Source organism: Capricornis sumatraensis, chromosome 19 (assembly GCF_032405125.1).
Source record: "Capricornis sumatraensis isolate serow.1 chromosome 19, serow.2, whole genome shotgun sequence".
NCBI lineage: Eukaryota > Metazoa > Chordata > Mammalia > Artiodactyla > Bovidae > Capricornis > Capricornis sumatraensis.
Window position 1 is genome coordinate 51472404 of NC_091087.1, and position 22372 is coordinate 51494775.

General features: G+C 45.2%; 1 protein-coding gene across 2 annotated transcripts in view; it reads left to right on the forward strand.

Moving 5' to 3' along the window:
- NPAS3 (neuronal PAS domain protein 3) overlaps positions 1–16592 on the forward strand; it is a 956265-nt gene extending 939673 nt beyond the window's left edge. The window contains exons 10-12 of one of the 2 annotated variants that reach the window (XM_068991246.1): positions 9459–9606; positions 13120–13244; positions 15214–16592. In XM_068991246.1, coding sequence (XP_068847347.1) covers positions 9459–9606; positions 13120–13244; positions 15214–16592 — 1652 coding nt within the window. The remainder of the gene's footprint in view (positions 1–9458; positions 9607–13119; positions 13245–15213) is intronic. The other variant, XM_068991247.1, reaches the window with a different exon arrangement.
- The last annotated feature ends 5780 nt before the right edge of the window (positions 16593–22372 follow it).

A 22372-nucleotide genomic window follows, 5' to 3' on the forward strand; every position in this document is an offset into this window, starting at 1 on the left:
CCCAGAGGTGGGGGCAACCAAAGGAGGATGAGATGTTCCAGAGGAAGCACATTCTCCCCAGACGCTGAACGGTGGTGGCGAGAAGCCAAGAAGGCAGGAGATACGGCAGGGCTGGGGGTGGGGGAAGGGTAGGCGGTAAGGGCATCCCAGGCTTCAAAGAGCACATGAGAGGACACAAAATATAACACGTGATCTTTTCTCTCTACCAAGAGGAAGTCAGCTCTTCGATTTCACTGATACCTTCTAATACAATTCTAACATGGATTCCTGGGGTTTTCCTTATTACTATTTCAATTAGCAGCTGTTTTTTATTATCATAAAAAGAAACACCTGATATTTGAGAGAAATGAGCCCATTGCTGTTGTAAGGCACTATCCAAAAAAAAAAAAAAACCAACTTCTAAATCATCCATTTTAACCAAACTCAATTACCCTAAATAAAACCAATTCCATTACTTCTTACAAAATAAAGGACAAGATGACATTGTATTTTTAAAATTACTTTGCTTGAAATATAGATTTAATGACACCCTGCATATCTCCAAAAAAAAACCCTCAAACTTTTTGATTAAAACACAAATGAGCAACATAGGATTTAATTTGTGTATGTGTTGCACATACAATGTTTTCCCATTAATATAGGGTTGATTAAGGACCAGGTGATTTGAACCTCTTTGTGAACGCCCATCCCCTCTCTGGCCTCCTTGAATTCTTGGGGAGGCGCCAGAACTCACCTATGGAAGTAACAGAAAACCCAAGTAAAAATGACATAAACTTTCTTTGTAATCATCTTTACTTTCCCTCTATGATCAAAGGACAACTGCAGCACCGCCAATGAATGTGCCTCGTCGGACAGTGTCCAAAGTCAGGAGAGGGTCAGCTGCTACTTTCTGTTCATTTTCTGAAAGAAAATATCCCTGGAGGCTCTCCAGGAAAGTCTCATCGTCCAGCGCTTCATCAAATGCCCCAGCCTCGGCCACGCACCGGATGGAATTACCATGGCTGCTTTAAACAATCAAGGGTTATCTCCCTGAGGCATGGTGGAAGCCCACCACACAGAGAGCCCCAAATAAGAGTCCTTTTACTCAAAAAGCAGCAGCAGATTTGCTATTCAGAGGACAATCAACGGTGAGCGCACCTGGGAGAATCCGTAATGTTTTCACAATAAAGCACCAGGATTTCTGACAATTTAACAGAACAGGTGAACAGGTGAAATGTGCCTAAGCGCCTTTAAATAGTCCTGATTTTATGGAACACTCGTCTCTCCATACCTAAGCCTCACCACTTTGATATTTCTTGGTAGATATAATAGACTAAGTGAAGTAACTGTATCTTGAAACACAGGATCTGCCAGAGACATAAAACAAACCTGACTACAAGATTCACCTCGTCCGTTTACCTTTCTGTAGGTCTCCCTACATCCCAGCACTTCCTTTGCATTTTTAAAGGAGGTGAAGAATTCACCCAGGCCAGGATGGACCCGCTGTGCATTCACGGGCCTCCACGCCACTTTCCATGAGTCATCCTTGTGATAAACTTATTAGTGAAAGTGACTGATAAGCATCTGTCTCCTGCTTAAAGGCAGAGAGGTAAATCCTTACTTTCCGAAGACAGAAAACTTTTTCAGCAGTCTCCCATGGTTGAGAGACTTCCCCCTGAACCTCGCTGTCTGGGGTTTCATCACATTCCAAACCTCAATCAGTACCCGGGAAGGGCAACAAAATTTCCGGGACCAACTGAGACTCAGACAGGAGGACAGGCGGGCAACAGGCTCTGCTTCCTTTGCTGTCCCCTAGTGTTGGCACTGAAGTCACCTTCAGCAACATCATTTCTTGGATGAGTGAATAAACTCACTGTTTCCCTGATTTCCTGGTCACAAACCTTAATTCCATGCTGAAGAGTTCAGTGTTCCTTATATAAGAAACCCCCACCTAAAAAGATGGTATGAGGGCTCAAGAATACTCTATTTTTAACTGTCCCAGGTCAAAAAGAGCAGGAATAGAGAGTACCAAAACTCCCTGGTTGGACTGAAACCAAAAAAAAATCTAAGATCTCAGATGTCACTCTTGCCAACCATTACATTGATTCTTCAGTCCTAGAACATGATCCTCTCCATGTTGAAATAAAGCCTTGGTCTCCAATTCTGCACATTATGATCAGCAAAAGAGGAATTTATTTTTTTTAATTTAACTAATTGACATGTTTTCAATCAATGAAAAGTTTTCTGCATGATTCGATATTAACAGTTAATAAAAATCTATCCATCGGCGGTGGTACAGGGGAAAAAACCTCTTCTGAGGTTATAAATCACACAGATAGCGATTGAAGCAGGGCCTGTCATTAGGGTATTAGGGGGAAAATCCATAGATGATGCACAGTCATTCACAGACCATCCACACACGCACGGCCTTCTGTCCTTAAGCTCTAACTCACATTAAGTATCAAATATCGTTAAACTTGACCAAATATTGCTTGGCACATAAATTTACAAAAAAACTAAAAACCAATTTGTGGATGCCTGCTATTTAAGACATCCAGCTCACTAATTGCAAAATCTATAGGAAAGTCTGCATGGCATCAGAGCCTTGCTTGATCCTATGAGCAGTTCTAAATGAAAAACTGTCTCTATTGCAAGTAAATAAAACACTCAATGCACCATTCCTGGCTCTAACGCTGTTTCTCTTGTGGGTTTTGAAAATGACCTTCCTGTAAGCACCAAGGACTATAACTTTTTAGATAAAGAAACTTGTTCTTGTTTTAAGTCTATGTCAGGTTCATTCCCCTATAGCCCACAGTTTTCAAAAGCAGAGGAAAAAGTAATCCAGAATTAAAAAAAAAAAAAAAAGTCCTGTTTCCAGAATGAAGTTCCCTGTCAGCCTGCCTTGGGCCTTAGGTGGAGAAGCAGAGATTAAAGAGTCAGTATTCTTTTTCATGTTTCATCTGCCAGTTTTGTGAATGTAGAAAGAAAACCAGTGGCTATAGCTAAGCACCCAACTGTGGAATTAAGTCGAAAGGGCAGTTCTAGCACACCCCCAGCTTTCCATGCTCTCCACATTAGTGAAGTCGAAAATGATTTTTGAGTTTCTAGCAGAAAGCCCCCCCCCCACTCCCTGCTCCCCATTCTCTGCAGCCATTGATGAAGGTAGCTCAAGGGCGGGGGTGGGGGGGCCTTGCCGCAGATGCATCCCCATATCACCATGGCGATAATGAAGCTCTTTGTCCAGCTGTGTGAATGTCCAGTGTGAACTCCCCGATGATCTCACCATTTCCTATTGATTCTATACTTACCTGAATACACCAAGTACTGCAGCTTTTCAATGCATATGCAAACCTCTAAAATGTCCTTTTGTGCAACACTCTGCTAAAAGACCGCTTTTGAGATGTGTTCTTCATCTCCTCTTCAAACTGAATTAGACTGCTTCCTTCTTTTGAAGGCACAAGTAACTCACTATTTAGAATCTTTGGCTTTGATTTTGTAGAACGGCCTAACAGGAAGAGAGCATGTTCTCTTTTTTCCTCCATATTTCTGAAGGCAAACTTGGACTGATTTGTTTTGATTTACTAAGAGAGTTATGTTCCTGCCACAGACACAGGCTTCCTTTATGTCCTTTCAATCATCAGTCTATCTCAGTGGACACAGTTTTCCCCAGGAACACTGAAATCCCTCTGTTGGTCACTGGGTGCAGAGCCACGGTTGTGCACTCTGGCAAGAGCTCGTCAGATTTGAAGGGGGTTGGGGGTGGGGTGGGGAGGTTGTCTCTGCAAGTAGGACATTTCTTGTATGCCTGCCACTAAGTGCGAACCAAGAGACCGGGTGGTTTTTTAAAAAGATAGTTAATTGAGCTGAGCATCCCGTCTTTGGGCATAAAATACATAGGTGATGTAAAAAGTCACATATTCTAAAACATAAGCCCACCACGTTTTTCTTTGAACTATATTCACCATTTCCTTCACAATTAGAGGCGGGTGATATTTTGACACTTAGAGACAAAAACGGTCAGATGAACAGGACTGGAATGGTTCAACCAGGAAGATCTAAGTCTCTCCTCGTCTCTGATAGCTTCTTCTCACAAATGCGGGGTCAGCCCTGTCCTGCAGAGCACAGTCTGTAACTCAAAGGCATCTGTAGCTTGGAAGGTGAGACAGTGCTAGGGACAGCTTCTTGGTTTTTCTCAGAGCGGAGCCATAGCAGCTGAAAGCAAGACTTCGGAGCTTGAAAGAGCATGTTCTCATGCAGCTGCAGAGGCGTCCACAGTTATGCCTGGGACCAGCCAAGACTGTAAGGGCATCTGGGAAATTTACACACTCAGCCTCCCGGGTCTTCACGCTTAACCCTCCAAAACCTAAGACAAAGCCATTTCAGTGTTTCGAGATCCTTAAATAAAAATTAATTCCTGGACTTCCCTGGTACTCTGGTGGTTAAGAATCTGCCTGCCAGTGCAGAGGGCACGGGTTCGATCCCTGGTCTGGGAAGATCCCACGTGCCACGGGGCAACTAAGCCTGTGTGCCACAACTACTGAGCCTGTGCTTTAGAACCCATGTTCTGCAGAGCAGCCCACGCAATGAGAAGCCCATGCAGCAAACTGGAGAAGGCCTGAGCACAGCAACGAAGGCCCAGCGTAGCCACAAATAAATACTTAAAAAAAAAAGGCTAATTCTCATTGCCCAACTTTAAGGACATCGTTCTGGAAATGTTATGATGTGATCATTGAGTTCAGTAGGCACACATAAGCTGCTCTACCAAAAAGTTTGGACAGCAAAAAGTAAACTTGGAGATTAATTAAAGAGAAGATGCCAGGTTATGTTTTAGAAGTACTCGGACCCATATCATGGAGTAAGACTAAAAATATCCACATGAATATTCCTCTCTCTCGGTTTCTTCTCTTTATAGTTTGAGCATATTGTTATGAATGTTCTCCTGGGCTCATGGGTTTGTATAAGTATCTATCTCTTTTCAAGGGACAATTAACTATTTTTAAAGGACTTCTGTATCAAATAACTTTGTGTATGTGTGCTTAGACATGTCCTACTATTTGCAACACCATGGACTGTAGCCCACCAGGCTCCCCTAGACTCCATGGGACTGTCCAGGCAAGAACACTGGAGTGGGTTGCCATTTCCTTCTCCTGGGGATCTTCCTCACCCAGGGATCGAACCCATGTCTTCTGAATTTGCAGGCAGATTCTTTACTGCTGAGGCATCTGCAAAGCCCCTATCAAGTAACTTACATCATGCTTATTTCTGGTTTTCTCCACGAAAGGGATTTTGTAAAATAGACTAAAACAGTCTCTCATTTCTCTCCATTATTTAAAGCTAGAATCCCAAAATAAAAATAACAGCCCTGGATTAGTGAGAATCGAGAAAGTTTTTGTGTTTATCAAGTTGTCTAACTTACTACAAACTAAAAATCCCTTTCAAACTGGCACCAAGGTGGCTTTTCTTCTTGAGCTGATTAGAACCACATGAGCTCAGGAAAAGCTGTCAGATCCTGCCTCTGGCACAGCTGGAACGATCCAACTGATTTGCTAGTATGATTTTAAAAAAAGGAAACTTCATCCACAAATCATACATTTATGTTCTAGAGCCTCAAGCAAAAATTATTCCTTGTTCATTTTAAAAGAGGCAAAATTCCACTGTGACCTCTTTTATAGGTCCTCTGGAAAAACAAAAGCACTGGGGTGATCTTGTGGTCAGCGTTTCATATAGTAGGAGCTAATTGTCCCTTAGACAGCAAAGAGATCAAACCAGGACATCAGCCTAAATGTAATCCTAAAGGACATCAACCCTGAATATTCCTTGGAAGGACTGATGCTGAAGCTGAAACTCCAACACTTTGGCCACATGATGCAAAGAGCCGACTCGCTGGAAAAGACCCTGATGCTGTGAAAGATTTGGAGACTGCAGTGGCACCCCACTCCAGTACTCTTGCCTGGAAAATCCCATGGACGGAGGAGCCTGGTAGACTGCAGTCCATGGGGTCGCTAGGAGTCGGACATGACTGAGCGACTTCACTTTCACTTTTCACTTTCATGCACTGGAGAAGGACATGGCAACCCACTCCAGTGTTCTTGCCTGGAGAATCCCAGGGACAGGGGAGCCTGGTGGGCTGCCGTTTATGGGGTCGCACAGTCAGACACAACTGAAGCGACTTAGCAGCAGCAGCAGCAGCAGCTGGGATAGACTGAAGGCAGGAGCAGAAGAGGGCAACAGAGAATGAGATGGTTGGATGGCATACTGACTCCATAAACATGAGTGTGAGTAAACTCCAGGAGATAGTGAAGGACAGGGAGGCCTGGGGTGCTGCAGTCCATGGGAACGCAATGAGTTGGATACGACTTCACTGACTGAATAGGAGCTAACTCAGAACCAGTCTTATCTCCAGTTATCTAGATTCCCATAGACATATGGGGGGTGTCACTCAGAAAACACTGATCCTCAGGAAACGGTCATGATCTAACACCATGCTAGAATGTCTCCCTTTTCATAATTCTGTTTGTCAGGCTGGCCCAGAGCAAATCAATGGATTAAGTCAAACTAATCTCCTTGAGCTGAGGGTGATAGGCCCTGGATCTGCTCTGTGGCGTTGACCATATTAAGTAAAGGCACCCAAGTAGCTCCTGATTCCCCAGGGGACCCCTCAGGGGTCCCCTCCTTCCCAGCCTTTTCACCACCACTCTCTCACTAAGCCTCCCTGGCCTGCCTGTCTCTCACTGAGGTCTCCTCTCTTTGCCGGATGGCCCTCGGCCTGGGTGAGAAATAATATCATGTAATCATGGATCCTAATAAAGTTGTATTTATCTTCTCAGGAAACACAGATGCACCTAATCAGATCCAGAGTCACGCTGCCTGAACCCAAAAAGGTGACACCACATCAGTCTTTTAGTAAATAAAACCTTTCCGTCCCTTCACAACACACGCATGGGGCCCACTCCCAAGGCTGATGATTCGCTGGTGACGCATTCCAGAAAGGAGATTTTGCTTCTTTAAGTAAGAAAGTGTTATTAGGAAGGGGGTGATGATCCTTATGTTGATTCTGCAAATTCTTAACTTGGCTTTATAATTTTTGTCTCACTTTGCTATGCACTGCATGGGGCTTCCCAGGTGGCGCTAGTGGTAAAGAACCTGCCTGCCAATGCAGGAGACATAGAGACGTGGGTTTAAGCCCTGGGTGAGGCAGATCCCCTGGAGGAGGGCATGGCAGCCCACGCCAGTATTCTGGCCTGGAGAATCCCACGGACAGAAGGTTGCAAAGAGTCGGATATGACTGAAGCTACGAGACAACAACAAAGCACTGCGTGTGGAATACTATTTTTTTTTTTTAATTTTTGCATGCTTTGGGTCAAATTCTAGTCCAAAATCCCCAGCCAGGCTGAGCTGGGCTGGCCTAGCATCTCAGTGTTTTCTTCATATGACTCTAAAAAAGGGACTTCTTAGTCTCTTTGCCTTTATTAAAAAGTGTAGGACCATTTGAAATAAGCCCTTATTCCAGATACACAGCAGGAAGAATTATACACCAACCACTGACTGTGGTACTCTAAGTTTTCTCTGTGAAAATAGTGGGCAGAATTTCATAACCCATCGTTCCTCTATTAATAGTTAACCAGGCTGAGAGGATCTGAATAAAAGCACATCTTGTTGCATGCAACGATGGTTTGACAGAAGAGCTGTATGGCAGAGTCAGTACTTTCCTGCTTTCAGCTTCACTACGCAGTTTTGTAGCCGGGGAAGCCACGCATGCAGAATGGCAGAACTTACAATTGCCTACAAAAGCAGAGGACACTCCTACCTGTGGAGCCTCGTCACCAAGAGCAGGTGACAGTTCCGGGCTTTAAAAATACCCTCACCTGTAGAATAGTTTTAGAAAAGAACTCATCGCTCTTTGAAGCATTCATCAAAGCAAGCCATTTTCAAGCAACTGTTGAAACATAAGTATTAAATTTTACAACCATCCATTTGGTGTATTTTGCGACCAAAAAAAATTAGAAAAAGGAGGATGGGAGGAAAGCATTGAAGTTTATGTGTTTATGGATAAAATATGTGGAGGTTTGATATTTGATCACTTTCAGAGCCAGGAAGAGTGGCTCAGACACAACGGGAAGAGCGTCCACAGCCTTAAACACAGCTCTTTTCCAAAGTGACTTCCCTTTACCCATCCACACCCCCTCCCAAAAAAAAATCAAAATGTACTTCATGAAACTATTGTATATGAAGCACTTATTAGCCATAATTAAATGGACAATATGAATTTACTACGTCTTTAGGACTCTGGCTTGTTCTGGTTTAGAGCAAGATGATTAATGCAAATACATATTACTTGAGATAACCATTTAGCAGCTAATTTAGCCAAATTTATTACAGCAGTTAGAGGTTTTTCATTTTAGCAGACGGAGACAAGGACATGCCAAAAGTGGGCAGCGTGGACGAGTGCACACTGCCCTCTAGTGGCCAGCCAGCTGGCGCGCTGTTGGGGGGAGTGCAGTCACTGAGATTCCTGTCCAAGGGATAACAGCAGGTTGTGCACGTTTCCGGCATCCTTTTAAACCCTTCCCATGCATAGCACTTTATTCCAGGGGCTGATTTACTGCACTTTCCCCCTTTTACTAGCTCAGGAGTACCCAGATACAAATCAAATCCATTTCAACTTGGCAAGATTTTGGTTAAAGTATCACTTTTAACATCTGCATTTTAAAGCTCTCTTTCCGTGAGTATTTAATGGCACCGTTTCACATTACTGATTGTTTTTACTTGTTCCTTCATTTGGGGCCATATTTCAGAGTCCGTGCAGAGCTGTCACTCTGTTTAGCTCTAGCCAAGTCAACCCTGTGCCTCCCTTAGGCCAGCCTTTCTCTCTGACTTGGTAAGGGAATGTATTTTGTTCCAATGTTCAGCAAATTCTCCCCAGAATCTCCTAACTGACCCATGGAGACTTAGTTCATGCTATAAATTCTGTTCAACAGGATCAAAAGGCACCGATGTATAAGGACACAGGTTGGGATGGCTCTCACTGAGGTGAAATGATCAAAGACAGAGGGGGAAAGCATCTTCGGAACCATTCAGATATCCAGAATCGCAGAGGGGGCTGCCTCGAAGCCATGAATAAATCACATCCAGATTTGCCTGTGGCCCCATCTGACGTCAAACCCTCCCTTGACAACATCCACGCCGCATTAAGCGTTCTGTGAGCCAGCAAGATCTGCAGTCCTGTTATCCTTTCTTTCACACCATGACTGCCCCAAATGGAATCATGTCTTGCTACAAACGTAGTAACCCTAGCTCCAGAGCTGCCGCTCCACTGAATTGGTGATTTGTCCTACTAATGGCATTCTACATTAGGCATACAGAGGGGCACCCCTGACTCGGTGCGGGACCTCCTCTTTCTAAGCTTCAGATTTTGCAGAGATGATGATCATTTCATCCCAGTCTTAACATGCAATGCCTCGTTTTGTTTTTTTCACTAGTGCTGAATAAGGGCCAGTGTGTGACCAAGTACTACCGCTGGATGCAGAAGAATGGAGGCTACATTTGGATCCAGTCTAGTGCCACCATAGCTATTAACGCCAAGAACGCAAATGAGAAGAACATCATCTGGGTGAACTATCTTCTGAGGTATATTTCCAAATTCTGTCTCATTCCTGTCTCAGTTATAAAACATAAAGCCCGGTGGTTAATAGCTGACATGTTGTATTATCTTTTGACAGTATCTGGTGTGGAACTGTATGGAAGTTCTGCTTTTCTTTCCACAAGAGTCACAGAAATGCGAAAGGATCAAAGTTATGTCAGTAGGGACTTCCAGGGCAGACCTGTGAACTGTTCAACAGTTCTTGGTCAGCCAACATTTGGGCGGCTTTGCAGAAGTTGCTTTGGTTTCCCCACAATCATTCGGGCCAGAAAAAGAACACAGATTTTGCCTCCAGTGGAAACATTCAAAAAGCATCTCCTTCTCCCCGACACACTCCCATACTCATGCACTCCAACCCCTGCAAAAATGGTGTGAAAGGGTATGGGGAAGAAATGGCAGAGTTCATTATATTCCTGCTGTATCCCATCCCTTTGAAGCCCTGAGCATATTACAGAGTTAGATTCCTCAAGCACTCAAGTTTAGGTAAGTGAAGGGAGTCACTTCACCAGAATCAAGACAGTTTCAATATACAAATGAAGGAGTCCTCTTTTGCCTGCTGTGTGATCTCAGGCAAGTGTGATTGCTACTTGAATGCATCCTCAAATTTATACCCATTAATGCAGCCAAGCTCAACAGCTTCCTGAATTCCAGTGTGCAACACCATTCCTCTCTCCTTCCTCAAATGCTTGCTGTCTATGCATTCAGACGAGCGCCACGGTAACCAAGACGAAGAGCCTGGGTGGTCTGCATCTGGGGACAAGCTGTCTGAGATCTTCTCCACCAATCCTGCTAGGAAATTCTCCAACTGCCCAGCCTGGCTCCCTCCCACCACCCTCATTCCAGTCTTTGGTTTCTCTTGGCCTAAAGCCACCAAGCAGGGCCCACACGTGGCCTTAGGAGGTGAACTGCCAGTAGGTCTTCTGAATGGAAGTTGTTGCCCTTTGGCTGATAATCTCAACAGGGAGTACCCGAATCCCATTTTCCTTTGAGACTGAGAAGCTGACAGCCGTGGCTCACCAGCACGCTGACCCTTCGGTGTGTTCGCCTCCATTGGTGACTTGAAGGCATGAATGTGCTTGCTCCCAACAGCATATCAATCAGACACTAATGACTATTGTTCTAGAGAGGGCTTTGATGTGTACCATGTAGAAGAGTCTTCATTCATCTACTTTCTCTTTCCTTTTTTTGACCTCTTCTACTCTACATTAAGTCTCTCTAAAGGTAAAAGTATGAGTATTTAATGGGGCTTTCTCCAAAGCCTACTTTCCATGCAAACAATGCTCTGTGATACACCCAAGATGGGTTCTGCTTTCAAGGAATTCTTTTACTTAGAGGTTTATGGAATAGTCACTCTAGGCAATGCAGAAGGTTATAAAAACTCACATGCCAAAGAGAAAACAGAACAAGGTATTGCGGCATTGATGTTCATTGGCTAGGCAAAAATGGTGTTGTGACAGGGAGATCCATTATTCTTAAAACTTAGATGTTAGTGGGACTTCCCTGGTCCATGCTGCAACTAAAGATCCTGGGTGCCACAACTAAGAACAAGTACAGCCAAACAAATAAATAATAAAAACATTAGACATTAGTAAGAGGGACACAGAAGTCTGAAAGATGGCTGTCCCCCAGCAGCTGGAACCTCGGGAGCTAAACTCATCCCATGGTTGTTCACCTGATTCAAGGAGATTTCTTCCCATGTGGATCTTACGGCCTCATCAGCCTCATGACTTCCTACTCTGCCCCCAAACAGAGGGAGAGGGGAGGGTTAGGAAGAGGTCAGTCTGTGCTACTCTGGAGCGACACTCTCGGTCCAGATGAGGATCACACGGTACATGAGCATTGGTTGCTCCTGTTCCACCCAGTTCCATCTGGAGAGGAAGGAAGCAATTTGGGTATCAAAGACCAGCCTCCTGGCTCAAAAAGCCTGAAGGCTCCCCGTGGGTTCACTACTAGAAGACTGTCCGTCGGAGGACAAGTAACTTGTGAAATCTTCATGGCAGCTGGACCACAGGAGGCTGAAAAAGATGAGCTCCAGCAAGAGGGAGGACCCCCAAGTCAGCCACCCATCAGGATCACTTCCTTACCTGGAGGTCTACAAAGACAGGCCTTGGCCAGACGGCAACTACTAAAATTGGTTTTTCCCTCCCATCTTCTTATCCTTTGCTCCTCCCCAAGCAGTATTTTCCTGCTCCCTCTCCTCGCCAGAGTCCCTCACTTCTGGGCCCCCTCTAGGCTTGCAGTTCCCTGTTCTGAAATTACTTCAGTCATTTCCTCCAGTCTTCTTCCTATGCCCTTACAACACGTGGTAGAATCACAGAGACTGTGTAAGGGTTAAGGCCACCTTCCCACCTTCAGCTCAGCTAGAGAAGGCTCTGCTGCTGACGCTAATTCACACTAAGGAGTAAATGCTAAATGCCCGATCATTTATCTTAGAGAATTAATGCCACCCCCCTGCCCACCCTGGGGATATTGGTGATTGTAGAGCAGTTACTAAAACAGTGCCTCTTTGATACAGGAATTTCGCTAGAAATGAGCTAGGGAGCCAGTAATCATCAATGGTAGGTGTCTGGCTGGCCAGCCATGATATCAACAGGAGGACAGAAGAGGGCATTTTCCATTTGGAGGAAAGAGGATTTCCTTGAACCTTCAGATTATGGTAGCCTATCCTGCTTGGGTGCTGGGCTGGCTTTGGAGTGGCATTTCATGAAGATCGCTAGCTCAGACTGACCAAACACACTCCCTCTTCCAGGAGAGGCATTCTTCTGAATTAACAATGGAACAAAAATTAAGCACTTTTGTGCAGATGGGGTTAGATCTATTCTGCTAGGGCCTCTCTCACACTGGGACTCTCCCCACTGCAATCAGATTTCAGCTAACAAGCCACAGGTGTACACCACATGAGCAGATGAAAATGTGATTGTAATGGGTGTGTTGACAGTTCAGTAGCCATAATCCATGCAGCCCAAGGCGCACCTGTGCATCCGTCAGAGCGTTAGGCGCTGGGGGCTCTGCCCCCCACTACCCCCGCCACCACCCCGCCACACACACATAGCCTCAGAGCCATCTGAACAGCTGAGGAGCTCCATCAAGAAGCCAACACAAGGGTACTAAAACAATGGCCTCATTAGGAGCCCAGGAGGCAGGGGGACGAACAGTTGAGGGTACTTTGCACATCCTCTGTTTCCCCAGGTGTGAGACAGGGTGGAATGTTAAGCAGCACAGTTCTCTGGCCCCCAGTGGTATCTAATTATTTAAAAGCTTTTCAGGGGCTTTCATGTAGCATTTGGGTATTCAATCGCTGTAGCAAGTGCACCTGTACCCCATGCAATCCAAGCTTCTATAAAAGTCCCGTGATGAGCTGAGAAATGATTTCATGGTTAGTCTTCCCAACTCTCTGAGCTCCCCAAAGTTTGGGGCACGGAAGTGGAAAAAGGATGGTCAAAAGCAAGCCATCCCCAGTGGGTGTGTGCACTCCTGATGAACGCTTCCCTCCCCCACAGCAACCCCGAGTACAAGGACACTCCAATGGACATCGCACAGCTCCCCCACCTGCCGGAGAAAACTTCGGAGTCCTCGGAGACCTCCGACTCTGAGTCAGACTCTAAAGACACCTCAGGTATTACAGGTATTACAACTTCTCCATGTTCTGCAGTTAAGGCTTGCCTTTCCAAACATGAGGGGTGGGCAACAGCCAGAGGGCCATCATCGGAATGAAACAACTGGTCAAATTTTATATAGAGAAGTCAGTCATGTCAAGGTATTACTGAGCCTTTCTCAACACACATATGTATATATACTTACATACCACTACATACATATGCACACATTATATATGTATGCACACACATATAAAGCACTCACCTTTATGTATGTGGTATTATATACATATATACACGTATACTGGCTTCCCTGGTGGCTCAGATGGTAAAGAATCTGCCTGCCATGCGAGAGACCTCGGTTTGATCCCTGGGTTGGGAAGATCCCCCGGAGAAAGGAATGGCAACCCACCCTAGTATTCTGGCCTGGAGAATTCCTAGACAAAGCAGCCTGGTGGGCTATAGTCCACTGGATTCCAAAGAGTTGGACAGGAATGAGTGACTAACACACACATACGTGTATATAAATATGTAAAACTATATACATATATGCATGTTGTTATATATTAATACACATAGGTATATTATGGTGTGTGTATATATATATACACACACAAATATACAGAGACTGACTGATTTAGCCATCACTTAATGTCAGCCCTCCATACAGAAGAAGCCCTCCCCTAACCCCATAGCGAACTCTACCCTCTTTACCAGAGCAGACAGCAGGGCTTTCTTTGTTGCTCCAAGACAGACTGTGACTTTCAGCCCCAAATATTCACATGCTCACCAAGCTGGAATGGAACTCCTAAAGTGGGACACTCAATGGCATCAGTAACTGACTCTTTCTGCGTGCTGGACTGTTAGCCATTTTCTGAATCTATGCTGAATAAATCCACGCTTTCCCTTTCCTAGTTATTTTGGGAAGCAGACTGAATAGTTCTTTGGAACACAGAAAAGTTAACAAAAATTTACTTTTCCTCCAATCCCCAGTCCCCTCTACAGGGAGCACATAACTCAGAGAATTTACAACTGCAAAAATTCCTTCTAATCCAGCCTTTTCTGCTAAATAAAGGAAAGCCAGAGTAAGTGACGTGATTTGCCCAGGCGTTCCAGTCCAGGCTACCATCCAAAAGCATGTAGCAGAGCCATGAAATCAGCATCATCCCTAAATGTTTTAATGTTATATTACTAAGAAAACCTATCCTCCCCTGAAATGTGGCAGATGACTAGGGCTCCCCCCCCCACAAACCCCATCCATTGGGAACCTGCTCCTGTGAACAGATATCCCTCTACTCCAGACAGCCCCAGGGAAGCAGGAGGAGGTGAGGAGGCTCTTGATAAGTTTTCTGCATTCATTTGAGGGTGTTCACTAGGGCAGAGTTCCAGAACAGACAATCTCTGCTCCTTACTTATACAGTATATAGCAGTGAACCAAAAAGACAAAAATTCCCCTGCCCTGTGGGGTTTGTATTCCGACTGGGGGGAAAGATAGAATAAAAATAAAACACACAAACGAATCAGATGACATTCAGTGCTCTGAAGAATAACAACTCTAGGAATAGACTATGGTTTTCGATAAGGAGCAAATATTTGTCAGAGGTCACCTTGCAAATCATTTTCCTGTGCCACTGACACCTTATTCCAGGTTATTCACGCTGATTCTCTGCGCATTTTTGCAGAACTTCTCAAACGTTAAGGTGCCTAATAATCACCTGGGGATCCTGTTCAAATGAAGGATCCCATTCAGTAGGTCTGGGTGGACGCCTAGGATTCTGCATTTGGAACAAGCCTCCAGGTGATGGGGCCCATGCTCTGGGCCCCCATAACCTCGGTCCTCAAGAGAAAAGCCAAGGCTTTAAGTTTCCAAAGTGGTGGAGAGAGCAGCAGCTCAGGATGGGACAAGACACCCAGCCCTCCCCTCCCCTCCCCCGCCCCCGCAGGTGAGAGGTCGCGTTGTGCTGCTAACCTGACATCTCCTGTGTCTCCCCCACACAGAGGACAACGAGAACTCCAAGTCCGACGAGAAGGGGAACCAGTCGGAGAACAGCGAAGACCCGGAGCCCGACCGCAAGAAGTCAGGCAACACGTGCGACAACGACATGCACTGCAATGACGACGGCCACAGCTCCAGCAACCCGGACAGCCGCGACAGCGACGACAGCTTCGAGCATTCGGACTTTGAGAACCCCAAGGCGGCCGAGGACGGCGGCGGGGGCGGCTTCGGCGCGCTGGGCCGGATGCAGATCAAGGTGGAGCGCGGCTACGTGGAGAGCGAGTCGGACCTGCGGCTGCAGGACTGCGAGTCGCTGTCGTCGGACAGCGCCAAGGACTCGGACAGCGCGGGTGAGGCGGGCGCGCAGGCCTCCAGCAAGCACCAGAAGCGCAAGAAGCGGCGGAAACGGCAGAAGGGCGGCAGCGCCAGCCGCCGGCGCCTGTCCAGCGCGTCGAGCCCGGGCGGACTGGACGCCGGCCTGGTGGAGCCCCCGCGGCTGCTGTCGTCCCCCAACAGTGCCTCGGTGCTCAAAATCAAGACCGAGATCTCGGAACCCATCAACTTTGACAACGACAGCAGCATCTGGAATTACCCGCCCAACCGGGAGATCTCCCGGAACGAGTCGCCCTACAGCATGACCAAGCCCCCCAGCTCCGAGCACTTCCCGTCCCCGCCGGGTGGCGGCGCGGGCGCCGGGGGGCTGCACGTGGCCATCCCGGACTCGGTCCTCACCCCGCCCGGCGCCGACGGCACCTCATCCTCCGCCACCGCCCGCAAGACTCAGTTCGGCACGTCGGCCCCCGCGGCCTTGGCCCCCGTCGCCTCCGACCCGCTGTCGCCCCCGCTGTCGGCGTCCCCGCGGGACAAGCACCCCGGGGGCGGGAGCGGGAACGGGAACGGCGGGGGTGGTCCGGGCGCGGCCAACTCCTTGCTGTACACCGGGGACCTGGAGGCTCTGCAGAGGTTGCAGGCGGGCAACGTCGTGCTGCCGCTGGTGCACAGGGTGACCGGGACCCTGGCGGCCACCAGCACGGCCGCGCAGAGGGTCTACACCACGGGCACCATCCGCTACGCCCCCGCCGAGGTGACCCTGGCCATGCAAGGCAACCTGCTGCCCAACGCGCACGCTGTTAACTTCGTGGACGTTAACAGCCCGGGCTTCGGCCTCGACCCCAAGACGCCCATGGAGATGCTCTACCACCACGTGCATCGGCTCAACATGTCGGGACCGTTCGGCGGCGCGGTGAGCGCGGCCGGCCTGACGCAGATGCCGGCCGGCAACGTGTTCACCACGGCGGAGGGACTCTTCTCCACGCTGCCCTTCCCGGTCTACAGCAACGGCATCCACGCGGCACAGACTCTGGAGCGCAAGGAGGACTGAGCGGCGCCCCCTGGCGGCCTGGCGGGGGGCTCCGCCCGCCCCCGGAGGCATCGTCGGCGTTTTCGTTTAGACCTTTGATTCTAGCACTTTGAATTCGAGCAGGTCAGCATCTTCTCTTCGCCACGACGGTCCCCGTTCCACCCCCTTTTCTTTCTTTCACTGGACTCATTCTTTCCTGTAAAGATATTTTTTATTTTTGGGGCCTTCAGAGGGTCAGACGACCGGTTGCCTGCCCTTTTGTCTTCTTCTGAGATGTGTGTTGGGTTGTTTTGCTCTCTTTTGCATCTTTATTGAGATGTCTTTCATGTGTATAAGCCTCTGCCATAGAATACTCAGTCTTGTGGTCAAGAGATTTCTCAAGTGACAACCATTGGGTGTTCTTCGTAAAGATCTTGATATGATCAAGATTGAAAGAGACAAGCATAAACAATGTGCCCTGTTTGACTAAGTCAAATGAAATGGGGTGGTGTTTTGTTTCTGTTCCTGATTCCTTTGAAAATAGGGGGATAGCATTTTAGAATTTTATGCAGAATTTAATTCTCTTTTTATGGTTAAGATTTTAAGATTTTCTTACTTGCACATAAAAATAATTTGGGTTCTTAAGCTTAATTTCTGGCCTGTGACTAGAATGTTTAAAAACAAAAAGTTGGACTAAATGTTAATTACTGAAACATTAACTTAATTTCTAAAACCATGGTGCTATCATTTATTAATCTGTAATGTCTTCATACAAAATGCAGCTCCCGGGCTGGGTTTTGGAAAAAACAAACAAAAAGTGTGTTCTGTCCTGGTCTGGAGTCCATTGCTGCAGTCTCCTTGGTTAGTTAAGACAAAGCCCTCATTAACGTTTGCTGCAGGACTTAAAATTTACCTCCCAACTAACAAACATAGCCTCACATTAAATTTAATGGGTCAGGAAAGCCCTTTTTAAAAGGGTTTTTGGAAAACTCAATCAAACTGACTTGAGGAGCAGTTTAGGTACGTTCTGCCTTTTGTTGAGCTTTTTTTTCTTTCCTTTTCTCAGTCTAACTGAGGCTAATTTTTACAACTTCAATAACACCTCAGAGTAAAAGAAGGAAAAAATATTTAACATGGTGTTTTTTTTTTCATTTCTTGCTTAAAAAAAAGGAAGGTTGTATTTGTATTTTGGGGGACTGATTTGATGGATTTTTTTTTCCCCTTTGGTTCTTTTATATCTAGGTTGGAACCAATAAGGTTGAAAACTAATGAATGGGTTAAAATAAGCTTCAAACAGATAACTGCAACTGAAAACTGCACATTAAGTTAAAAAAAAAAAAAGAAAAAAAAGAAAAAGGAAAAAAATATCCTATTTTGTCTTCGTTGCCAGAAATCAGTGTAGTGTCAAACACTCCAAATGACTGTCAAGTATAAATTCTTCTTCCACTCCATTTTTGGCAGCTGTTTGTTAAGGCATCTAATAACAGATGTGAGAACTGTAATGTGTGCGCTGTGTACGTGTCCTTGGCCGTCAGTCCCTTGCAGTTTCAATGTGTGTTTCTATATGCAGTATATACTAAGCTAATGTAGTTGTTTTGTCCTTTGTCTTCTCTGTGCTCTATCTCTAGTCTGGAGTGGTACAGTCCCATTCCTGCAGTCCTAGTGAATCAGTGATTCTTGGGGGTTAGTGATTTTTGTGTGGTGGCCTTCCTCTGTGACGTCACCCTATGCTGCTTCTACTGTCTGTGACTCTTCCGTTTCACTTAAGATTCCTGCTGTTGCTTTACTGGTGTATATGCTCCTGACCTCTCCCCTTTCTTTCCCTCTCTCTCGCCTCCCCTCTTCCTGCCTCGTCTCCCCACCACCCCAACTTCTCCCAAATCTTTTTCATTCTCAGAGATAAAAAGACTCTTAACTAGCTCAAGGTTAATGGAGCCATTTTTTTCCCACAACGGAATTCTGGGTACGACTCTTTCTTCTGCAGTGCCACGCAACGCACTGAAGAATAATGCTCAGATGTATGAAATAAATTGATGCCATATAGCCTCAGTTGTTAACATTCCCAGAGTCCCTTGTGCTCTACCTATAAGCAGTGGGTGCTTTTCTTTGGTTTCTTTCCAGGTTGGCTGATGGAGCAATATATAAAGCAATTTACCAGTGAGACAGAAAATTATTTCAAAGGTCAACCAACATTTTTTAAAAACAAAAGGGGAGGGGGGGATGGACTATAGAACTGTCATATATATTTGTTTATGTGTGCAATGCTAATAGAGTAACTCGGCTGTCCTTTGAATATCACTGTGTTGCGTGGATTCGTCCTGGCCCTCTGATTCCATGAGTTGGGCCCAAACCACTGTGGAATAGTAACAAAAAAAAGAAATTTAACGCCACAAAATTTAATAGCGAGTGCTTACTTGAAGGATCTGAGTAGTTTTAGAAGGTGAAGAAGGCCAATCATGAAATTTAAAGATTAATTTTGGAAGCTCTACTCTAGCTATCGAACAATCAAAGGAATGCACCTATCAGCTACAAAGAACAGCTAGACAGCTGTTGTTTTTTTTTTCTTTCTTTTATAAATGTTTCTGTGTTGTGTCAGAATGATTTCTGGTGATTTAAACTAACAGATAATCACAGCTGCTGTCTAAATCCATAGTGTTAAAATTACAAAATGAAAAAAAAAAAACTTCATTACCTGTGAAGACTGTGTCTGTGTTTTTAACTATTTCTTGTACAAATATATGAAAACTTTTATGAGGAGACTGGTGCCAAGTAGCTGAATAATGGGGAAAGGGATATTCTGTTCGTAAAAATCTTAGCAGTGTTACCAACTCTACAATATATATATATAAAAATTAAAACGTTACAAAGCGACAGCTATGGTACATTTGTTTTGTGTGAAGCTAACCCGGACCTAACTTCCTGAGTGCCTGGCTTATTTTGAAACATTTTTTTTCATTGACCATTGATAATGCTGCAAATCAGAAATGTACATACTTCATTTACAACAGGGTTCTTTTTATACTTTTGTAGATTCTCATACATGTCACATACATGGTTGTCTTTATGTAACTTAATTTTTCATCCGCAGGTGCCATTTTCATAATAAACTTCTCTTGGATTTGTTACTATCTGGCATCATTTCTTTTACATGTAACCATCCTAACTAATGAATGCTGGTAGTATTTGTTTAAGCAGGTACCTTGGTCATTATTCTTGATTTAAAAAAAAAAAGAAAAAAATTTTAAAGCATCCATATTTTTGCTAGTTTTGGACAAAATGCATAGCTTGTGTACCAATGAGGCTGACAAGGCACAGATTAAGATGCTAATCCAAATACTACACCAAACTTGCAACCATCCTAAATTTTCAGCTACCCAAACTCATTGTCATATGAGCATTGCTATGCACATTATCAAAGCTGAACAACAGGCCTGCAACATTAACCACTATGGGAAGTGTGCATTTTTTTCTTGATTAATGCAGAGTAAGTGGTGACAGTTTTCATACATTAATCATTCAAAATGCACTCGGTATTTTCATTTATTACAAGCTGTAATGTATAACCAACTGTTCCATTGCTTATAGCTTCTCTTTATACTAAATATGTATTTTCTTTCTCCAGACAAGCCAAGTCAGTCATGATTGTGCTGTGTTATTGGGTAGGTCAGCACCCAGCCTGTCCCGCTTTGAGGCAGGTCAGCTGGCTAACTCCAAAAAATAAACAAAGGGAAAAAACTTCAGCTGTTACCTAAAAATTAAGGATGCAAGTGGGTCACCTGTTAAGTCTGTGCACTCCAGAAAATGAAGACATGGATGGGTTGAGCGGAAAGAAAAGGTAAATACTTTGTCCAAAATCTCCCGACTATTATAAATATCATGTCCTACTTTGAGTCTCCAGTGACATTTGCCAATTCAAGGGCATTTTTGGTTAATGGAGAATTGCGTCAGACTGGTGGATATGGTAATGTGGTTATGGTTGTGGGTCTCTAGATCTCTTCAGTAGGCCCTTTCTGGATCCCTGGAAATAAGTACTTAGAAATAGGAAGACAGTGACTGAGAATACAGAACTGGGTTCTCTCAACTACTTTGCCAAAATATATCTTTCCCTTTTGCTCTTGAGAGTCAGAATTTAGTAGAGCAAGATTGAGAAGCAAACAAATGGATGCAGCTGGAAACACAATCCTGAACAGACAGTGAGTGTTGAAGCCAGCTTACCCAAGGCACTCTCTCTCAAGATGTGGACGGAGCTGGCGCTTAGCTGTGAGTTGTGGCTTCCAGAGCTTTGCATGGGGAGGGTTTACCAAGGCAGAGGGCTGACTCTCTGTTGGCCCAGTGATGAGGCTGGTTGGCTATAACCCTTTAATTCTGAACACTCCTTCAGCCCTGAGATCTGGAGCTAGCAGCAGCTGGGAGTTGAAAAGGGGAAGTCAGACTAGTGATGGGTGAATTGAAACCCTCACAATATTTGGAGCTTCTGCAATAGAAATGGTAGAAATCCTGGATTCTTACAAGCTCAAGCATCCTTAGTATCAAGTTTCCTGTCCTTTATTTATACCCACCCATGCTAAAAGTCTGTCACAATGAAATAAAGAACATTTCTTAGCCAAAAAAAGAGGAAGTGAGCTCTGGGCACAGACCCCTGACAATGAGGCAGCCCTGCCACTTCCCCAGCCAAGCGGCTGCCAGCCGAATGGGAGCTCTGAGCTCCCCAGAAGCTCCCCCAGGAACGCTTCCCTCACTGGGCTGGCAGCAAGCCACTTTGTCAAGGCTTCAGTGTGCAAGTAATGGACAGAGCAGGGATCTAAGGCCAGCTCTCTGTATCTCTTCTTCCCAACTGATACCACTACTTATTTACTTGACAATGAGGAAAAAGAACAACATAAAGTAGCAAGCAGGACAAGAGGGAAGACATGCATTCAGTTGAGCATAAAGAAACTGGTCTTAGGGGACTTCTTTGGTGGTCCAGTGGCCAAGACTGCATACTCCCAATGCAAGGGGCCCAGGTTCAATCCCCTGCTCAGGGAACTAGATTCCAGGGGCCAAAACTAATAGTCCCCAGGCCACAAATAAAGATCCTGAATGTGGCAACTAAGACTCAGTGTAGTAAAATAAATTAAAAAAAAAAAGAAAGAAAGAACTAGTTAGTCCTTTTGGACTATAACTCTTACCCATCTTTGCGTACTCCTGTTTATTTAACTTATATGCAGAGTACATCATGAGAAACGCTGGGCTGAAAGAAGCACAAGCTGGAATCAAGCTTGCTGGGAGAAATATCAATAACCTCAGATATGCAGATGACACCACCCTTAAGGCAGAAAGTGAAGAGGAACTGAAAAGCCTCTTGATGAAAGTGAAAGTGGAGAGTGAAAAGGTTGGCTTAAAGCTCAACATTCAGAAAACGAAGATCATGGCATCTGGTCCCATCCCTTCATGGGAAATAGATGGGGAAACAGTGGAAATAGTGTCAGACTTTATTTTTGGGAGCTCCAAAATTACTGCAGATGGTGACTGCAGCCATGAAATTAAAAGATGCTTACTACTTGGAAGTAAAGTTATGACCAACCTAGAGAGCATATTCAAAGCAGAGACATTACTTTGCCAACAAAGGTCCATCTAGTCAAGGCTATGGTTTTTCCTGTGGTCATGTATGGATGTGAGAGTTGGACTGTGAAGAAAGCTGAGCACCAAAGAATTGATGCATTTGAACTGTGGTTTTGGAGAAGACTCTTGAGAGTCCCTTGGACTGCAAGGAGATCCAACCAATCCATTCTGAAGGAGATCAACCCTGGGATTTCTTTGGAAGAAATGATGCTAAAGCTGAA